The following is a 15,537-nucleotide window of genomic DNA, read 5'->3' on the forward strand; positions in this document are numbered from 1 at the left end:
CAAGTCCCAGATCTGGTGACTTGTTTTCTTGCTTCCCCTCTCTCTGTCTCTCTCTCTGGTCAAGTTAAAATAATGAATTGGGCCCAGCAGATGGCGTAATGGCTATGTTGCTAGACTCCCACATAGTTGACTGCGGATTGAGTCCCGGGCCCAGTAGCTTAAACTCATGCCAGGTGTGCGTGCGTGTGTGTATGCCTAAGATCCCGAGAGGCGAATGGAGGAGAAGGGATTGCGGTGTGGCCATCTCTCCTGGGGGATGATTTCTCGCTTTCTGTCTCTCTCTGTTTGTCTGGCAAGCGCACGTGCCCTATGGCAAAAATCTCTCCAAAAATAAAAAAAATAAAAAATGACAGAGAGAGACAGAGAGACAGAAAGCGAGAAATCATCCCCCGACGGGGATGGCCACACTGCAATCCCTTCTCCTCCATTCTCCTCTCAGGATCTTGGGCACACACACACGCGCCCGGCATGAGTTTAAACCACCAGGTCCAGGACTTGAATCACAGTCGACTACATGGGAGTTCAGTGACATAGCCATTATGCTAACTGCTAGTCCGAAATAATTCTTTTTTAAAAAAAGAAAAACAAGGAACTTTGGATGAGACTGAGCCCTGGGCCAAACCTCCAGGTTGACTTGCACCCCTTTTTAGGCAACTAATTTTCTCCATGAAAAAAGATTTCAGCTGGGTTTAGGTAAGTCAGTACATTTCATCAACATAATACCCACTCACGTAGGTTATGCCTAATAACAGGCCAAATTAGAATTGTTTATTCACAAATACTAATTGCACAAGTACTTTGTACGTATTGGTCATATTGTAAGTGGTGTCAGCCATTTTGAGTCAAACTATTTTATTGTCCAAGAGACTCCTGTGTTTACAGGAGACAGGCACTCTTGGCGTTCACTCCTCGGCACTCTGTGTGCTGACGTAGTCCTGAAGAAGTGCCTGCACCTCTGTCCGCCGGCTCATCTTGGTAGCCTTGCCCTGAAAGCGGCCTTTCTTCCCAGCTCCTTTGCCTTCCAGGACCTCAGCCACCCTGAAGGACAGAGACAAAGTCAGGAAAAAGATTAAAAAAAAAAAAAAAAAAGGAATAACCTTGAGTCTTTCTCTAGAGCCTAGGGGAAGAAGAAGAATAGACCACTTCTAAAAATCCTTAAAAATAGTTGCACACAGGGGTTAGCAGGTGGTGTAGTGGTTAAGACACTGGACCCCCACAAAGCCAACCAATGTTCAAGTACCAGACCTGGCAGTTTGAAACTCGTGCTGAGCACATGTGTGTGCATGCCCAAAATTCCAAGAGGAAAATGGAAGAGAAGAGACTGTAGCCTGACCACCCCCCAAGGAGTGATTTCTCACTTCCTTTCTCTCTCTCTCCAGCATACACATGCACCCTATAGGAAAAATCTCTGTTACCAAAAAAAAAAAAAATATATATATATATATATATACACACACACATACACATATATACGTGTATATATACATGTGCACAAAGACATATGTACCATATTCACTACAAAAGTGCATAGCTGGAGACGGTGTAAAGCCTGTCAATGGAGGCTAGACAAATTACGGTAGCCTTTGGGGGGCAGGGAAGCATACTGTAGGGATAAGGGGCTGCAGACGTGGGGAGCATCAGTGAGGCCAGCTGGTTGTGAGTGAGGAAGACGGGGACAGTGGCGAATGGCAGAGGCCTGTCCTAGCTGAGAAGGGCAGTGGCTGGCCATTGCTCAATTCCTCATAACTACTGCCATGTAGGGATGCAGGTCCTGATGCCACAATCCACCCCTCGCTCCGCCAGCCCAAATCGTGGGCACACCCACGCCAGCCATACTGAGAAGTTGGTCTCCCACCAGGAACTTACCCATGTGGGTAGGGTGTCTTGCATAGTGTGACATTTTACTGCTATGCCACCATCTGGCCCTCCCCCTAATTTTTTAAAAGAAATTTTTAAATTAAAGAAATATTTTTTAATGGCCACTGTGCATGTATACTCTTCAGAGACAAAGAGAAGAGAAGAGAGCAGGAGGAAATACTCCCCAATAGGGCATGGTCCATTTCTCCATCTTGTTGGGATTTAGGGCACGTATGTACACATGCCTGATGTGTTTTTAAATCTGCTGAAGCTGGATTTGCACCACAGTTGATAATGTGGGATCTGGATCAACCCTAAAGTTTATTTTTACTTCTTCCAGGAGAGGGCGAAAGAGCGAGAGAAAAGCACTCACAACAGAGTCCTCGTGTCATGGTCCTACCCCAAGTCAGCCTGTATTACAGGCATGCACACATGACTGGTGTATGTAGGGAGACATCAGGACACAAACCCACGACCTTCCCAAGCAACCCTGGCATTGTAGAGTATTGTATTACTGCTGTGCCAAAAATCTCATTTTATTTTATCTTATTTTTGGGGGGAGGGGTATTTTTTGTTTTTTGTTTTTGTTTTTGCTATAGGGCATGTGCGCTCACCAGAAAGACAGAGAGACAGAAAGTGAGAAATCACCACCACCGGGGGGGAGAGAGCCACACCACAATCCCTTCTCTCCATTCTCCTCTCGGGATCTTGGGCACACACGCACACGTGCCCAGCGTGAGTTTAAGCCACCAGGTCTGGGACTTGACTTGCAGTTGTCTACATGGGAATCCAGTGACATAGCCATTATGCCAACTGCTGGACCCAAAAACCTCATTTTAAATTGTAGCAATTTAGGGTCAGGAGATGTAGTAGCAGTCACTGGATTCTCACATGGTCAACTGCAGTTCGAGTTCCAGACCTGGTGGCATGAAATTCACACCAGATGTGGGGCCCTGCATCTGTCGGAGCAGAAATGATGGTGGTGATAATGATCTCTGCTGGGCCCACCTCACATGCCTGCAATGTGACTCAATGAGATCACAGACGTGATGGCCCCTGCAACTGGTAAGGGCTTATCAACAGGTTAGGCTTACAGGCTCTCCCACCCACATAAGAGAGTCAAAGAAGGATTACCTGGGCCCCAGGGTCTCCACGGCCTCAGCTGGCCCTGCCAGTAAGAAGAGCCCAGCACCTTTCTCATCACCAACAGTTAAGAACAGGAGTGTTTCCTGGGGGTAAAACAAGATGTGGGTCAACCCCCCAAAACCCTGTACCCTCTTCAGTCTCAAGAAAAGAAAGTTCCCCCTAAATCAGAGTGATGTTCCTGATGAATTAGGAGCAGCCCTTCCACTCTTGTCCCCAAAGGCTGAGAAACTTGAAAGTGATTATAGGAACAGAGGTTAAACATTTGAGGGAGGCAGAAGGCCGTGGACATGGCTAAGCATAGCATAAAACGCACTTTATGGTCTGACTCCTGCCACCTTCCCCCACCATGCACAGTGTGCCTGCCAGTCCCTAAACAAGTTTCCCTCTGCCTAGTCATCTCTGTCCCCTTGTCTGTCTAATGACCCATAAGCAACCTTCCAGGCCCCCTCCCCTGAAGCCTGGCTTCCCTTTCAGGTAATGTACTCCTCCACCTCCAGCACTATCACCCTAAATCATAAACACTGACACACACTTGTCTCCAAGGCCAGGCCCTCTGATACTTGTGAACCAGTAGTGCCTCCAGAGAAGACCTGGGAGAACATATTTGGCCTACCCTAGGCATTCTAAGAAAGGATTTTGGAGTAAATACAAAAGAGAGACATGGAACTATCTAAGCTACAAGTTGTCAGGATGGGGAAGGGCAAATGAAGCCAGAGGCAGAGAAAATGCACAAGACAGCCTTTAAAGGGCCTTGCCAGCCTCTGTTTCCAGTACCAGGTCAAATCCAGATGGCCTTGAGGAGCTAAAGCTCAGATAAAAGAAACTTGGAAGCTGAGAAACGTCATGGCCCAGAAAGAGCAATAGCATGGATCTATCTCAACACCTAAAACACAGCTTGGCTCACAGCTAGAAATAGTACTGGAGAAATTTCTACTCCCTGGGACCAGCAGATTGTATAATGGTTACGTTGCTAGACTCCCACGTAGTCAACTGCAGTTCAAGTCCCAGACCCAGCAGCTTAAAACTCACACCGGGCACATGTGCATGCATGCCCAAAATCCCAAAAGGAGAATGGAGAAGGGATTGCGATGTGGCCATTCCCCTGGGGGTGATTCCTCACTTTCTGTCTCTCTGTCTCTCCAGCGAGTGCACATGCCCTCTAGCAAAAATCACTCAAAAAAGAAAAGAAATTTCTACTCCCTCCTCTTCATGTCTTAACATGAAGAAATTTCAGCTAAACAAATGCCCCTCACTTATCTCTTTATCCTACGGTCTCTACCCAGGGCAGTTAGAGTTGCTCATGCCCCTCTTACCTCTGATCCAATTTCATTGGCAATGATATTCATAAACTCAGAATCACCCTCCTTCCTAAGACAAAGAACACAGACATGAGATCCAGGTTAGAGTGGTAGCTGGAAACTGCCAGAAGCCTGACCCCTCCTCATGAGGCTGGCCTTGCTGCCAGGAAACCTGCCAAGAGCTATCTGTGGGTACAGGTCCAGACTCCTTGGCAATGAGAAAGGTTTATTTCTGTCTTCCGTAATTAGGACTCACCAGCGTAGGTAGAGATCTGTTAAATGGTGATGGAGGCAAGGGACAGTGCTACGAAAGTTACAGCGAAGATGTTAAATCAAACCCAGGAAACCTGGCTGGTAACACACTTCTGAGGGCCTACTCAGCCTTGAGAATGCCAGTGAGCAACCCACTTCCCGATGCGCACTACACATGGAGGGAAAGCCAAGCCCAAGGCCCACCACAGCCGCTCCGCCTCATCTCCAGGTCCTGATTTCTCACCTGTGTAATACGACCACACCTCCCCAGTCTGAGCTGTTCCTGAGGCTGTGGGCAGTGTGCACAGCCAGGTCTCTGAGCAGGTTCAGGTTGTTCTGCAATAGATGCGGTAACTCAGTGACAGGCGGAAGGGCGACCACACAAGAGAACACCATCTTCCTTCCACCTCATTCTCCCATTTCCCCCTTCAATAAACTACACCTCTGCTCAAGTGGGGGGCAGAGTCTGAACAGCCTGTTCTGTGCAGCGTGCACACTCTCTCTACCCTCCATAGGAAACATCACCTTCTGCAGGAGCTTGGAGGAGTTCTGGAGCTTTTTCACTGCCTCCACGTGATCCTCTGCTCCACATCTATGAAAGAAAGGTCAGTGAAGCCCTGTCCAGCGTCCCAGCTGCTTCTGGCATTGAGGACATAAATCAATGTTATCCTCCTACTAGGGTGCCTCCCTTCAGATGGACCTGGGGATATTCTAGGGAGGCCACTTAGGTGACTGGGAAGAAGACCTAAAGGAATAAACCATTATGTTTGGGTCTGATTTTCTATCCAAAGCACTTTATTCTTTTTTTTTTTTTTTTAGAATTATTTTATTTCATTATTATTCTTTACTTTGACCAGAGAGAGAGAAGGAAGAGTGAGAAGGTAAGCCACCAAGTCCAGGACTCAAACCATGGTCAGCCATGATGTGGGAGTCTAGCACCTTAAACACCATGCCACCTGATGGCCCCCAACACTTCATTCTTTTTGAGGTCATCTTACCCCCAAGAGCTAAGAGATTATTCTGTCTATTTCAGGGGTAGGAGAGCTAAGCTCCAGGGTGTCTGGGAACTGAGAAACAGGAGCCAGCTGAAGGGGGCTTACTTAAGCAGAGCGGTCAGTGCCTTTTCAGTTCCATGACTTCTCTCCATCCACTTCAGGACTCGGTTCCCAGCCAGAAATACCAGGTTAGTTTTGTTCTTTTTCCCCTTCTCAGTGCCCAGAATCTTAATGACCTACAAAGGCAAAGGGGACACACACAGACATAGACATGTATGATCTTGGTGGGTCCTGGAACCTAAGGGCAAGAGACTGGACCTCCTTCTCAGCTCTGAAGTAACAAAGGAGATATTTCATTCGAGACTCAATTGCCCCCCTCTACCATTCCCAGCCCTGTGTGATCACCACTCCCATGACGCCCTTTTTCTCAATCACTCAGAAAACCCTTCTTCACCTACCTGAAGGTCACTGAGATTGCTCACATGGGTCCCACAGCACATGTTGGAATCAACACCCTTGATAGTAATAACTCGAATGGGCCCAGCATGATCATCTGGTAAACCCCGGGCCCTCACCTAGAATAGAGGGGAGGGAGAAGTGCTGTCTGAATTTTGATGAGAAGCCCTAGGGGAGTCATTTTACAGAAGACACCCACTGGCTCCTCCCTCACCTGCTCCACCTCAGGATCATCCAGGCTCAGTTCTCGCACATCCACAGGCAGCCGATCTCTGATTTTTTCATTGACATTTTGCTCAATGGTGGCTACCTGCTCTGCAGTCACAGAAGGGCTGTCCAGCTCAATCACACTCCGGAGTCTCCCCAACTCCCTACCAGAAGAAACAGAGTGGTCACAGGATGATGACAACAGTAAGAAATGTCCATACAAATCATCTTGTTTAATCCTCACAAAAATCCTGGAATGATAGGGACTGTCAGTCCCATTTTATAGGTAGGAGATATTGAGGGACCTGATCCAGGTCAAGCAGCCAGTGAGCAGTGGACCCAAAATTCACTCCCTAGATATGTGGACTCCAAATTCCATGCTTTTGCCTAAGCAGAGGCAGGTGCCTTCTCTCTCTTCTTTGTGTTTCTCCTAAGAAACACAAGGTCATCTCACCACCTAGTCTTCAAGGGAAACAGAATTCACAGCCAGTTTTTTTTTGTTTTGTTTTGTTTTTTTTTTTTTTGAGAGATTTTCACTGTAGGGCGCATGCGCTCGCCAGACAGACAGAGAGAGACATAGAGACAGAAAGCGAGAAATCACCCGCCAGGGGGGATGGTCACGCTGCAATCCCTTCTCCTCCATTCTCCTCTCGGGATCTTGGGCACGCACGCACACGCGCCCAGCGTGAGTTTTAAGCCACTGGGTCCGGGACACGAACCACGGTCGACTACGTGGGAGCCAGCGACATAGCCATTACGCTAACTGCTGGTTCCCAACCAGTTTTGAACACTACCTTTTCTTTCTTCCACTCCCCAAGCCTTTACTGGGGAGGGAGCTGGTCAGGGATCCACACCCTATAGTCTTATGCCTCCTGCTCACCATGATGTTGTCTTCAGCCCAAACAGATGGTCGGCAACTGCTGTGATAAGATGCTGCCCTGAACAAAAAGAGCAAGAGACAGGAGAAAAGTGAGAAGCCCAGACAGCCATCCACTCCCACCATGACAAAATCCCAGAAATTCTCCTTGAGAAAGACCCTCTAGGCACTGGATAATATACTTTGGACACTTTACTGAAAATTATCACAAGAATTCTTTAAAAGGTTTTATGGGGCCAGCAAATGGTGTGGAAGTTAAGGCGGCTGGATCCCACATAACCAACTTCACGGTTCATGTCCCAGACCTGGCAGCTTGAAAAACACACCAGTCTTAGGTATGCATATGCCCAACATCCCACAAAGAGAATGGAAAAGAGGAGACTGTGTTGTGGTGTTTTCTCATTTTCCATCTCTCTCACTCTCTCTGTCTCCACTGATCACATGTGCCTTATAGGGAAAAAAAGGGGGGGTGCTTTATGATGCCATCTCATACATGAGGAAACTGACGCTAGAGAAAGGAAACAGTTTGCCAGGCAATGTAGCTTATCAGAGGCAGAATCTGAACTGAAGTTCTAACGCTTCATTCAATCAGCCAGTATTTATTACCTACCACACACCCTGCAATGGGTTGGCATAAGGGATCACAACAGCACCCCTGATTAATAATGGTGATTATGGGGAGGAAGAGAAAAAAGTGGAAGAGGAGGAAAAAGAGAAGAAGGAAGAATTAACTGTAAAGGCACAGGGGAAAAGAGCCAAAGGCCTTGAGGAGGAAACGAAGGCCAGCATGATCAGGATGCAGAGTTTCAGGAGGAGGGGCCCCAAATAAGGCTGGAGCAGTAGCCAGAGCCAGCCCAGGTGTTTGACTTTATCCAAAGAACTGCAGGAAGCCTTATCCAAAGCTTCAGGCAGAGGCATGTCACTTGATCAGATTTTCCTTTTTGAAACATTTTTCTGGGGCCAGCCAGTGGCGTGGTGGTTAAGGCGACTGGATTTCAACTGGCCAACTGCACCATTCAAGTCCCAGGCCCCGCGGCTTGAAAAGCACAAGCACGTTAGGCAAAAATCCAAAAGGGAGAAATGGAGGAGAAGGGATTGCAGCATGATCATTCCCCATGAGCAGGTGAGGGAAACACTTTGTTACTTTACCTCTATCCAGCACACTCACCCTCTAGCAAAAAAAAAAAGAAAGAAAGAAAGAAAGAAAAGAAAAGAAAAAGAAAGAAAGAAAAGAAAAAAAAGATAGTTCCGATGCTGTGTGAAAAATGTCCTAGAGGGAACCAGCAGTTAGCGTAATGGCTATGTCGCTGGATTCCCACGTAGTCGACCGCGGCTCGTGTCCCGGACCCGGTGGCTTAAAACTCACGCCGGGCGCGTGTGCGTGCATGCCCAAGATCCCGAGAGGAGAATGGAGGAGAAGGGATTGCGGCGTGACCATCCCCCCTGGCGGGTGATTTCTCGCTTTCTGTCTCTATGTCTCTCTCTGTCTGGCGAGTGCACGCGCCCTACAGTGAAAATCTCTCCAAAAAGTAAAAAAAAAAAAAAAAAAGTAAAAAAAAAAAAAATGTCCTAGAGAGAGAGGACCAAGACTGAATGTGGGGCCACCAGCCAGAAGCTATTAGAAGTACATGAGAAAGACAGTGACAGCAGGGGCTAGGATGACTGGGTGACAGTGGAAGGAAGTGGAGAGATATAAGATAAACCAACAGGACTTAGTGACTGTGTGGCTATCCCCAAAAAGGTATCTAGAATGACTGCTAGGATTGGAGCAACCAGGAAGATGCTGATGTCCTGCGCTGAACACAGAGGACGCTAACGGAAGACCAGGTAGGAGAGGAGGTTTCTTCATGTCACCTGGGACATCTTGAGTGTGAAAAGCCTGGGAACCAGCAGTTGGCGTAATGGCTATGTCGTTGGACTCCCACATAGTTGACCGCAGTTCATGTCCCGGACCCGGTGGCTTAAAACTCACGCCGGGCGCGTGTGCGTGCGTGCCCAAGATCCCGAGAGGAGAATGGAGGAGAAGGGATTGCGGCGTGACCATCCCCCCTGGGGGGTGATTTCTCGCTTTCTGTCTCTATGTCTCTCTCTGTCTGTCTGGCGAGCGCACGCGCCCTACAGTGAAAATCTCTCAAAAAAAAAAAAAAAGCCTGTGACCCATCTAAATGGAGGCAATCAAGTGGGGAGTTGATAACAACTCAATCTAGCCGTCACTCTAATACTCTTACTTTACTAGTTAATTTACCACATCCCTCCTGAATCAGAGCTAATGCTGAACATGTCCGCATCTCCCAAAACGTTAACTATAGAGAGCCCAAACCACAACTCAATCACGACATTCCCATCCACGGCAACTATCGCCCCTGTCCGTCCCCCACCCAACCCCATTTACCTGAATGCTGCTGCATGTGGTCAAACCTCCGCTCCCAGTCCACCCGGACCTGGACCTGAGTCCCAGGAACCAAAGGTGTCTGTGTGAAATGATCAGCCTGGGCACCCCGGCGGGTCACTCTCAGCACAGAGATGTCATTGATTGTACCACGGTCATCAGGCTGGGGGAAAGAAGGAAAGCTAGTCGATGCTGGGGCAGGGCTCACCCTAAGTCCTAGACATAGACCTTCTAGGAAAAGTGTTGAAAGACCCAGAGAGCCCCTAAGAAAGAAGGGGGAGCAATGCCAGGTGAGGTGGCTTTTGTTCCATGAGAAAATTCTTCACTCTCTTTTCTCTGAATATTCTTCAAAACAGAAGAGAATTAAAACAGAAATGAAGAATTTAGTAAAACTTCAGGAACCTTAATCCTCACTCTCATTGTCTTAGATCCTAATCTTTAACAGTTTCTAAAATGATCTGAATTCTGCCCCATCCTCTGCACTGATACTAGAATTAGATGAAAAAATATTCATCTGAGCCAGCCCTAGGCCTGGTGGTTAAGGTGGCTGGATCCCACATGAATGACCACATGGTTTGAGTTCCAAATATAGCAGCTTAAGAAACAGACTAGGCATGAGTGCATGTGTGCCCAAAATCGCAAAAGGAGAGCAAAATGGAAGAGAAAGAATTGCAATGCTCATGCCCCAATGAGGGATGCTTTCCTTTCTCTCTCATTCTCTCATCTCTTTCTGAATGCACATAAATAAAAATTCATTTAGGGCCAGCAGGTAGTGTGGTGGTTAGGTGCTGGCTTGCAACATGGCTGACAGCAGTCCAAGTTTCAAAACTGGTGACTTGGCTTGAAAATCACATAGGGCACGCGTGCACACATGCCCAAAATCCCAAGAGGAGAATGAAGGAGAGGAGATTGTGGTGTGACTATCCCTCCAGGGGTGCTTTCTCACTTTCCCTCTCTGTCTCTCCAGTGGGAGTATAAGCCTTACGGCAAAAGAAACTTAAAAAAAAAAAAAAAAATTCATTCATTCATATAAAAAAGTACCAAATGCCAACTACTAACAAAATACTGTTACCAGCAACAAAATACAATGTATCAAGACATGACCCTTATGGAATGGGTCCCCAATCCACAGGCCACAGACTGCTACTGGTCTGTGGCTTATTCTAGGATCTGGGTTGCACGGCAGGGACCAAGCAAGCAAAGCTTCATCTGTATTTATAGCCACTCCCCATCACTTGCATTACTGCCTGAGATCTACCTCCTATCAGATCAGCAGTGGTATTCAATTCTCACAGGGGCATGAACCCTATTGTGAAACATGCATGTGAGGGATCTAGGTTGCATCGTGCTCCTTATGAGAATTTAATGCTTATGATCTGAGTTGGAGTTGAGATGGTGATGCTAGTGCTGGGGAACAGCTGCAAATACTGCATTATGGTGAATTGCATAATTACTGCATTATATATTACAATATAATAATAACAAAAAGAAAGTGCACAATAAATGCAATGCACTTGAAACATCCCCAAACCATCTCCCCGCCTCATCTGTGGAAAAACTGTCCTCCATGAAACCAGTCTCCTGTACCAAAAAGGTTGGAGACCACTGCCTCATAGAACTTAGGAGTCTAGAAAAGAACACAGACATATAAACGAGCGATTGTAATATGATCTACAATGTAAAAAGTTATAAGTATAGTGGGACCAGCAGATGGCATAGTAACTAAGGTGCTGGATTCCCACATAGCTGAACTTGATTCAAGTCCCAGACATAGCAGCTTGAAATTCGCGCTGAGCGTATGTGCATGCATGTTCAAAAATCCCAAGAAAGGAGAATGGAGGAGAAAGGACTGTGGCATAGCTATCCCCCCGTGGGGGTGATTTCTCATTCTGTCCCTCTGTTGAATGCTCACGTCCTATAGCAAAAGTCACTCTAAAAATATTAAGTATATGGTGCTAAGTGGTAGAGAGGCTCAAAGGAAAGAGACCTAAGAGTCTTGCGGAATCAAAAGATGACTTCCTAAAAGAAGTCATATCTAAAATGAGACCTTCTGTAGACACCTGCAGCCACAGTTCTTCCTTCAACAGAACAGAAAACCTCCATATTGGAAAAATCACTGTGATAATGACAACACCGATATGAAATTGGAACTTTTTTACTATCAAGTCTACTGAACATATTTACTCATGCCACTTTGCTAAAGAACCTGCATGGTTCACTAGCTTCCAGAATGAAGTCCACACCTTTGAGCGAGGCTCTCTGAACTATTCCCCAATTACCTTCCCAAGGACATCTCTGTCCTGTCATCAGCATGCACCACGGCCTCCAACTACATTGGACTTTTTACGGTTAACCAGCTTATCAGATTCTGTTTCCAAGCCTTTGTGCTACGTCTCTGCTAGAAAAGCCTCTTCCATAGTGCTCCTCATTGATAGTGCCAACTTCCTCCTCTTCCATGTTCACAATGTACCTCATTTTTTTTCTTTAAGGTTTTTGCTATAGGGCACGTGCACTCACCAGAGAGACAGAGAGATACAGTGAGAGGAAAAGTGAGAAATGCCCTTCCAGTGGGATAGCCACACCTCAATCCCTTCTCCAGTCTCCTCTTGGAATTGTGGGCACATGTGCGCACACACGTGTGCACACACACACACACACACACAGCATGAATTTCAAACTGCCAGATCTGGGACGTGAACTGCAATTGGCCATGTGGGAATCCAGCACCCCAACACTACACCACCTGCTGGCTTCCAGAAGGTACCTCATTTGGGTTCATCTGTACCTAGTTTCTACCCCATCACAGCACTGATTAGTCCCCTCTGTGTTCTACTGTAACCCATCTGTTTGATCTGCTCTCCCTCAGAGACATCTTTTTTTTTTTTTTTTTTGAGAGATTTTCACTGGAGGGCGCGTGCGCTCGCCAGACAGACAGAGAGAGACATAGATAGAGACAGAAAGCGAGAAATCACCCCCCAGGGGGAATGGTCACACCGCAATCCCTTCTCCTCCATTCCCCTTTCGGGATCTTGGGCACGCATACACATGTGCCTGGCGTGAGTTTTAAGCCACTGGGTCCGGGACGCGAACCGTGGTCGACTACATGAGAGTCCAGCAACATAGCCATTACGCTAACTGCTGGTTCCCCAGAGACATCTTTTTCAGTCCCTGTCAAACATCCCAGCTAACTCCTCCCTCAGGGTCCCTGCATTTGCTATTTTAGATGCCTGGAAAACACCACACGTGCCCCTAACACCAATAGATAATTGCAAAGACTCACTTCTTCACTTCCTGTAAATCTACTGAAATAACTTACTCAGGGCTAGCAAGTGGTGTGGTGGTTAAGGCACTGGACAGCCCATATGACTGACCACAGTTTGAGTCCCAGACCTGGTGGCTTGCTTTTTCACTTTCTCTCTCTCTCATCAAACTAAAATAAATGAATGGGGGCCATGAGGTAGCATGATGGTTAAGGATGCTGAACTCCCACATGGCTACTCATCATTCGAGTCCCAGACCTGGCGGTTTGCTTTCTCTCTCTCTGGCTCTCGCTCTCTCTCTCTCTCTCTCTGTCCCTCTCTGGTCAAGTTAAAATAAGTAGATAAAGTTAAAAATTAAATAATTCTTTTAAAAAAAGATATGAGAAGTGACTTCCTAATTCATTCTGAGAGGCCAGCATTTTCTGATACAAAAATAAATAAATAAATTTTAAAAATTAAAATAAATAATTCTTTTTAAAAAGAAGAGGGCTGGCAGGTGGTGTGGTGATTAAGGGCACTGGACTCCTACATGGCCAAGCACGGTTCAAGTCCCAGACCTGGCAGTTTGCTTTCTTACTTTCCCTCTTTCTCACTCTGAACCTCCCTGCGCAAACTAAAATAATTAAATAAAGTTAAATTTAAAAATTCTTTAAAAAAAAGATTCATTAAAAAAAAAAAATAGCGTGCTCTAGCAAAGTATCCCATCAGTCCTCAGTTTTATTTCAATCTTTTGGTCAGTTTTATTACTTTTGGTCAGTTTTATCTTATTCTTTTTTTAATATCAGAGATAATACGTACATAAAAGAGAGGCAGAGAAAGCACAGCATTGTGGAGCCTGATCACATCACAATCCTTTTTCTCCTAATTCCCTATCCCTGCAGAATCCAGGAGTCAAGTCTGACTGGGAGTGTCCCTCAAGCACTGGGAGGGCTCCAGTGCCCTGGGCTACCACACGAGACCTGGCTTCCTCTGTGTGGCAGTCTGTACTATGGGACTGACCCACCATTATTTTTTATTTATATTACTTATTATATCAGACATAAGAGTTGTTCTCAATAAACATTCTAAGTATGTGGAAACACTTGTCTGGTTAACCCTTTATTTATTTATGCATGTTTTAGAATGATTTTATTTAACTTTATTTATTTACTTATTTTAACTTGACCAGAGAGGGACAGAGAGAGAGAAAAAGAGCAGAGGAAAGTGAGAAAGCAAACTGCCTGGTACAGGACTCGAACCACAGGCAGCCACGTGGGAGTCCAGCACCCTTAACCACCGCCACCTGCCAGCCCCTTACTCTTTATCTTTAAATCTAGAATACCGAGCATGCAAAAGTCTAAATAAGGTTTTGTTGATAAATAAGAGAGAACTTCGAAAAGTTCGTGGAAAAAACTCTTGAGGCACAACTTTATTTTCATGTAAAAAAATTTGAACTCCACACATAGAGTTTACATAACTTACATAACGCAGGTTTTCCACGAACTTTTTGAATCCCTTCCCCATTTATTGAATAAATAATGAAGTGAACTAACATCCATCTGGATTCTTTATGGCTGGGAAGCGTAGGAGAGCATTTTCACTCGAGCACAAAGGCGTCAGGGGCTTGGGAGGGGGTCGGGCTGAGGGACTGGCCTGGTACCTGTCCACCGCCCTCCGGGAAAAGCAGCGTGTCCTCCAGCACCACGTTGAAACCGCTCAGCACTTCCTTCTTGCCATTACTCCCTTCGGTCTGCAACTCCGCGGGACTGCAGGACACCACGGTGGTGCTGAACTGGACACCGAGGAATGGGAGAATAAATAAGCCCCGACCCCAGCTGTTGCCGCACAGAGGCTGAATCCCATCCCGTTAGTCCCTCCACGCAGTGCCCTAGTCCCCATACCGCCCCGTTGGCCCGGCAGCTTGGAGTCCCTCCCGCGACAGATCGCACCTCCCGGGCGTAACTGTCCCGCTGACACCGGAACGCCATCGCTGCTGTCTCTAAAGAAGCCGGGACTCTCACATGCCGAACAGCCTAGGAAAGGACGGGGAGCGACGTGGGACAAACTTTATTAAGGGCGCGTATCTGCGCCGAAGCAAGACGACGGGCTATGGTTTGGACACACTTAATGAAAACGCGAATCGCAGTTCTGAGTTGGTTAACAACTGTTTTAAGACTTTGAAAAGGAACAGAAAACAGGACAAAACCAAAACTGCGGCCCGGATTTGTCAACGCACATAGTTTAGCTCCATTGGACTGCAGGGATATAGGTACATTATTCCCACGGAACCCCAGGCACGTAGAGATGGGTGGTACAGGTTTGGATACAGAACTGCCCTGCCCAATAGAAATACCACACAAGGCATGTGTGTTAATATTTTTTAATAAAGTGATTTTTTTAAAGAATTATTTTATTGAACTTTATTTATTTAATTAAATTATTCATTTTGGGGCTGGCAAGTGGCATGGTGGTTAAAGGCGCTGGGCTCCCACATGTTCCACCACGGTTCAAGTCTCGGACCTGGTGGTTTGCTTTCTCACTTCCTCTCTCTCTCTGTCTCTCTCTGATCAAACTGGAAAATAATAATGATAATAATAATAAAGTTTAATAAAATAATTGTTTAAAAAATATTCATTTTAATTTGACCAAGGAAGGATAAAGAGAGAGAAGTGAGAGAGCAAGCCACCAGCTCCAGGAATCGAACCGCGATCGTCCACGTAGAAGTCCAGTGCCCTTAACCATCATGCCACCTGCCAGCCCCCCAACGTTAGTTTTAAGCTGCTGGATCCAAGACTCAAACCACAGTCAACTATGTGGAAGT

The 15,537-nt window shown here is 46.4% G+C and overlaps 1 protein-coding gene across 2 annotated transcripts; it reads right to left on the bottom strand.

Annotated features, from left to right (window-relative positions):
• Positions 1 to 736: 736 nt before the first annotated feature.
• On the bottom strand, positions 737 to 14,797 carry LOC102492604 (alanyl-tRNA editing protein Aarsd1). 2 transcript variants are annotated; one of them, XM_006156079.3, is made up of 12 exons: positions 14,666 to 14,797; positions 14,377 to 14,508; positions 9,481 to 9,640; positions 7,092 to 7,149; positions 6,219 to 6,375; positions 6,007 to 6,123; positions 5,654 to 5,784; positions 5,079 to 5,145; positions 4,798 to 4,889; positions 4,317 to 4,371; positions 2,992 to 3,086; positions 737 to 1,038 (listed from the first exon to the last, which is right to left on the bottom strand). In XM_006156079.3, the coding sequence occupies exons 1-12, from the start codon at positions 14,702 to 14,704 to the stop codon at positions 903 to 905; spliced, it is 1,239 nt and encodes a 412-aa protein (XP_006156141.1). In that variant the 5' UTR covers positions 14,705 to 14,797; the 3' UTR covers positions 737 to 902. The 2 variants fall into 2 exon arrangements, with proteins under 2 accessions (XP_006156141.1, XP_014446206.1); XM_014590720.2 differs by having other exon boundaries at positions 14,618 to 14,760.
• Between the last annotated feature and the right edge of the window lie 740 nt (positions 14,798 to 15,537).

This window comes from Tupaia chinensis, unplaced genomic scaffold, assembly GCF_000334495.1.
Source record: "Tupaia chinensis unplaced genomic scaffold, TupChi_1.0 Scaffold000477_2, whole genome shotgun sequence".
NCBI lineage: Eukaryota > Metazoa > Chordata > Mammalia > Scandentia > Tupaiidae > Tupaia > Tupaia belangeri.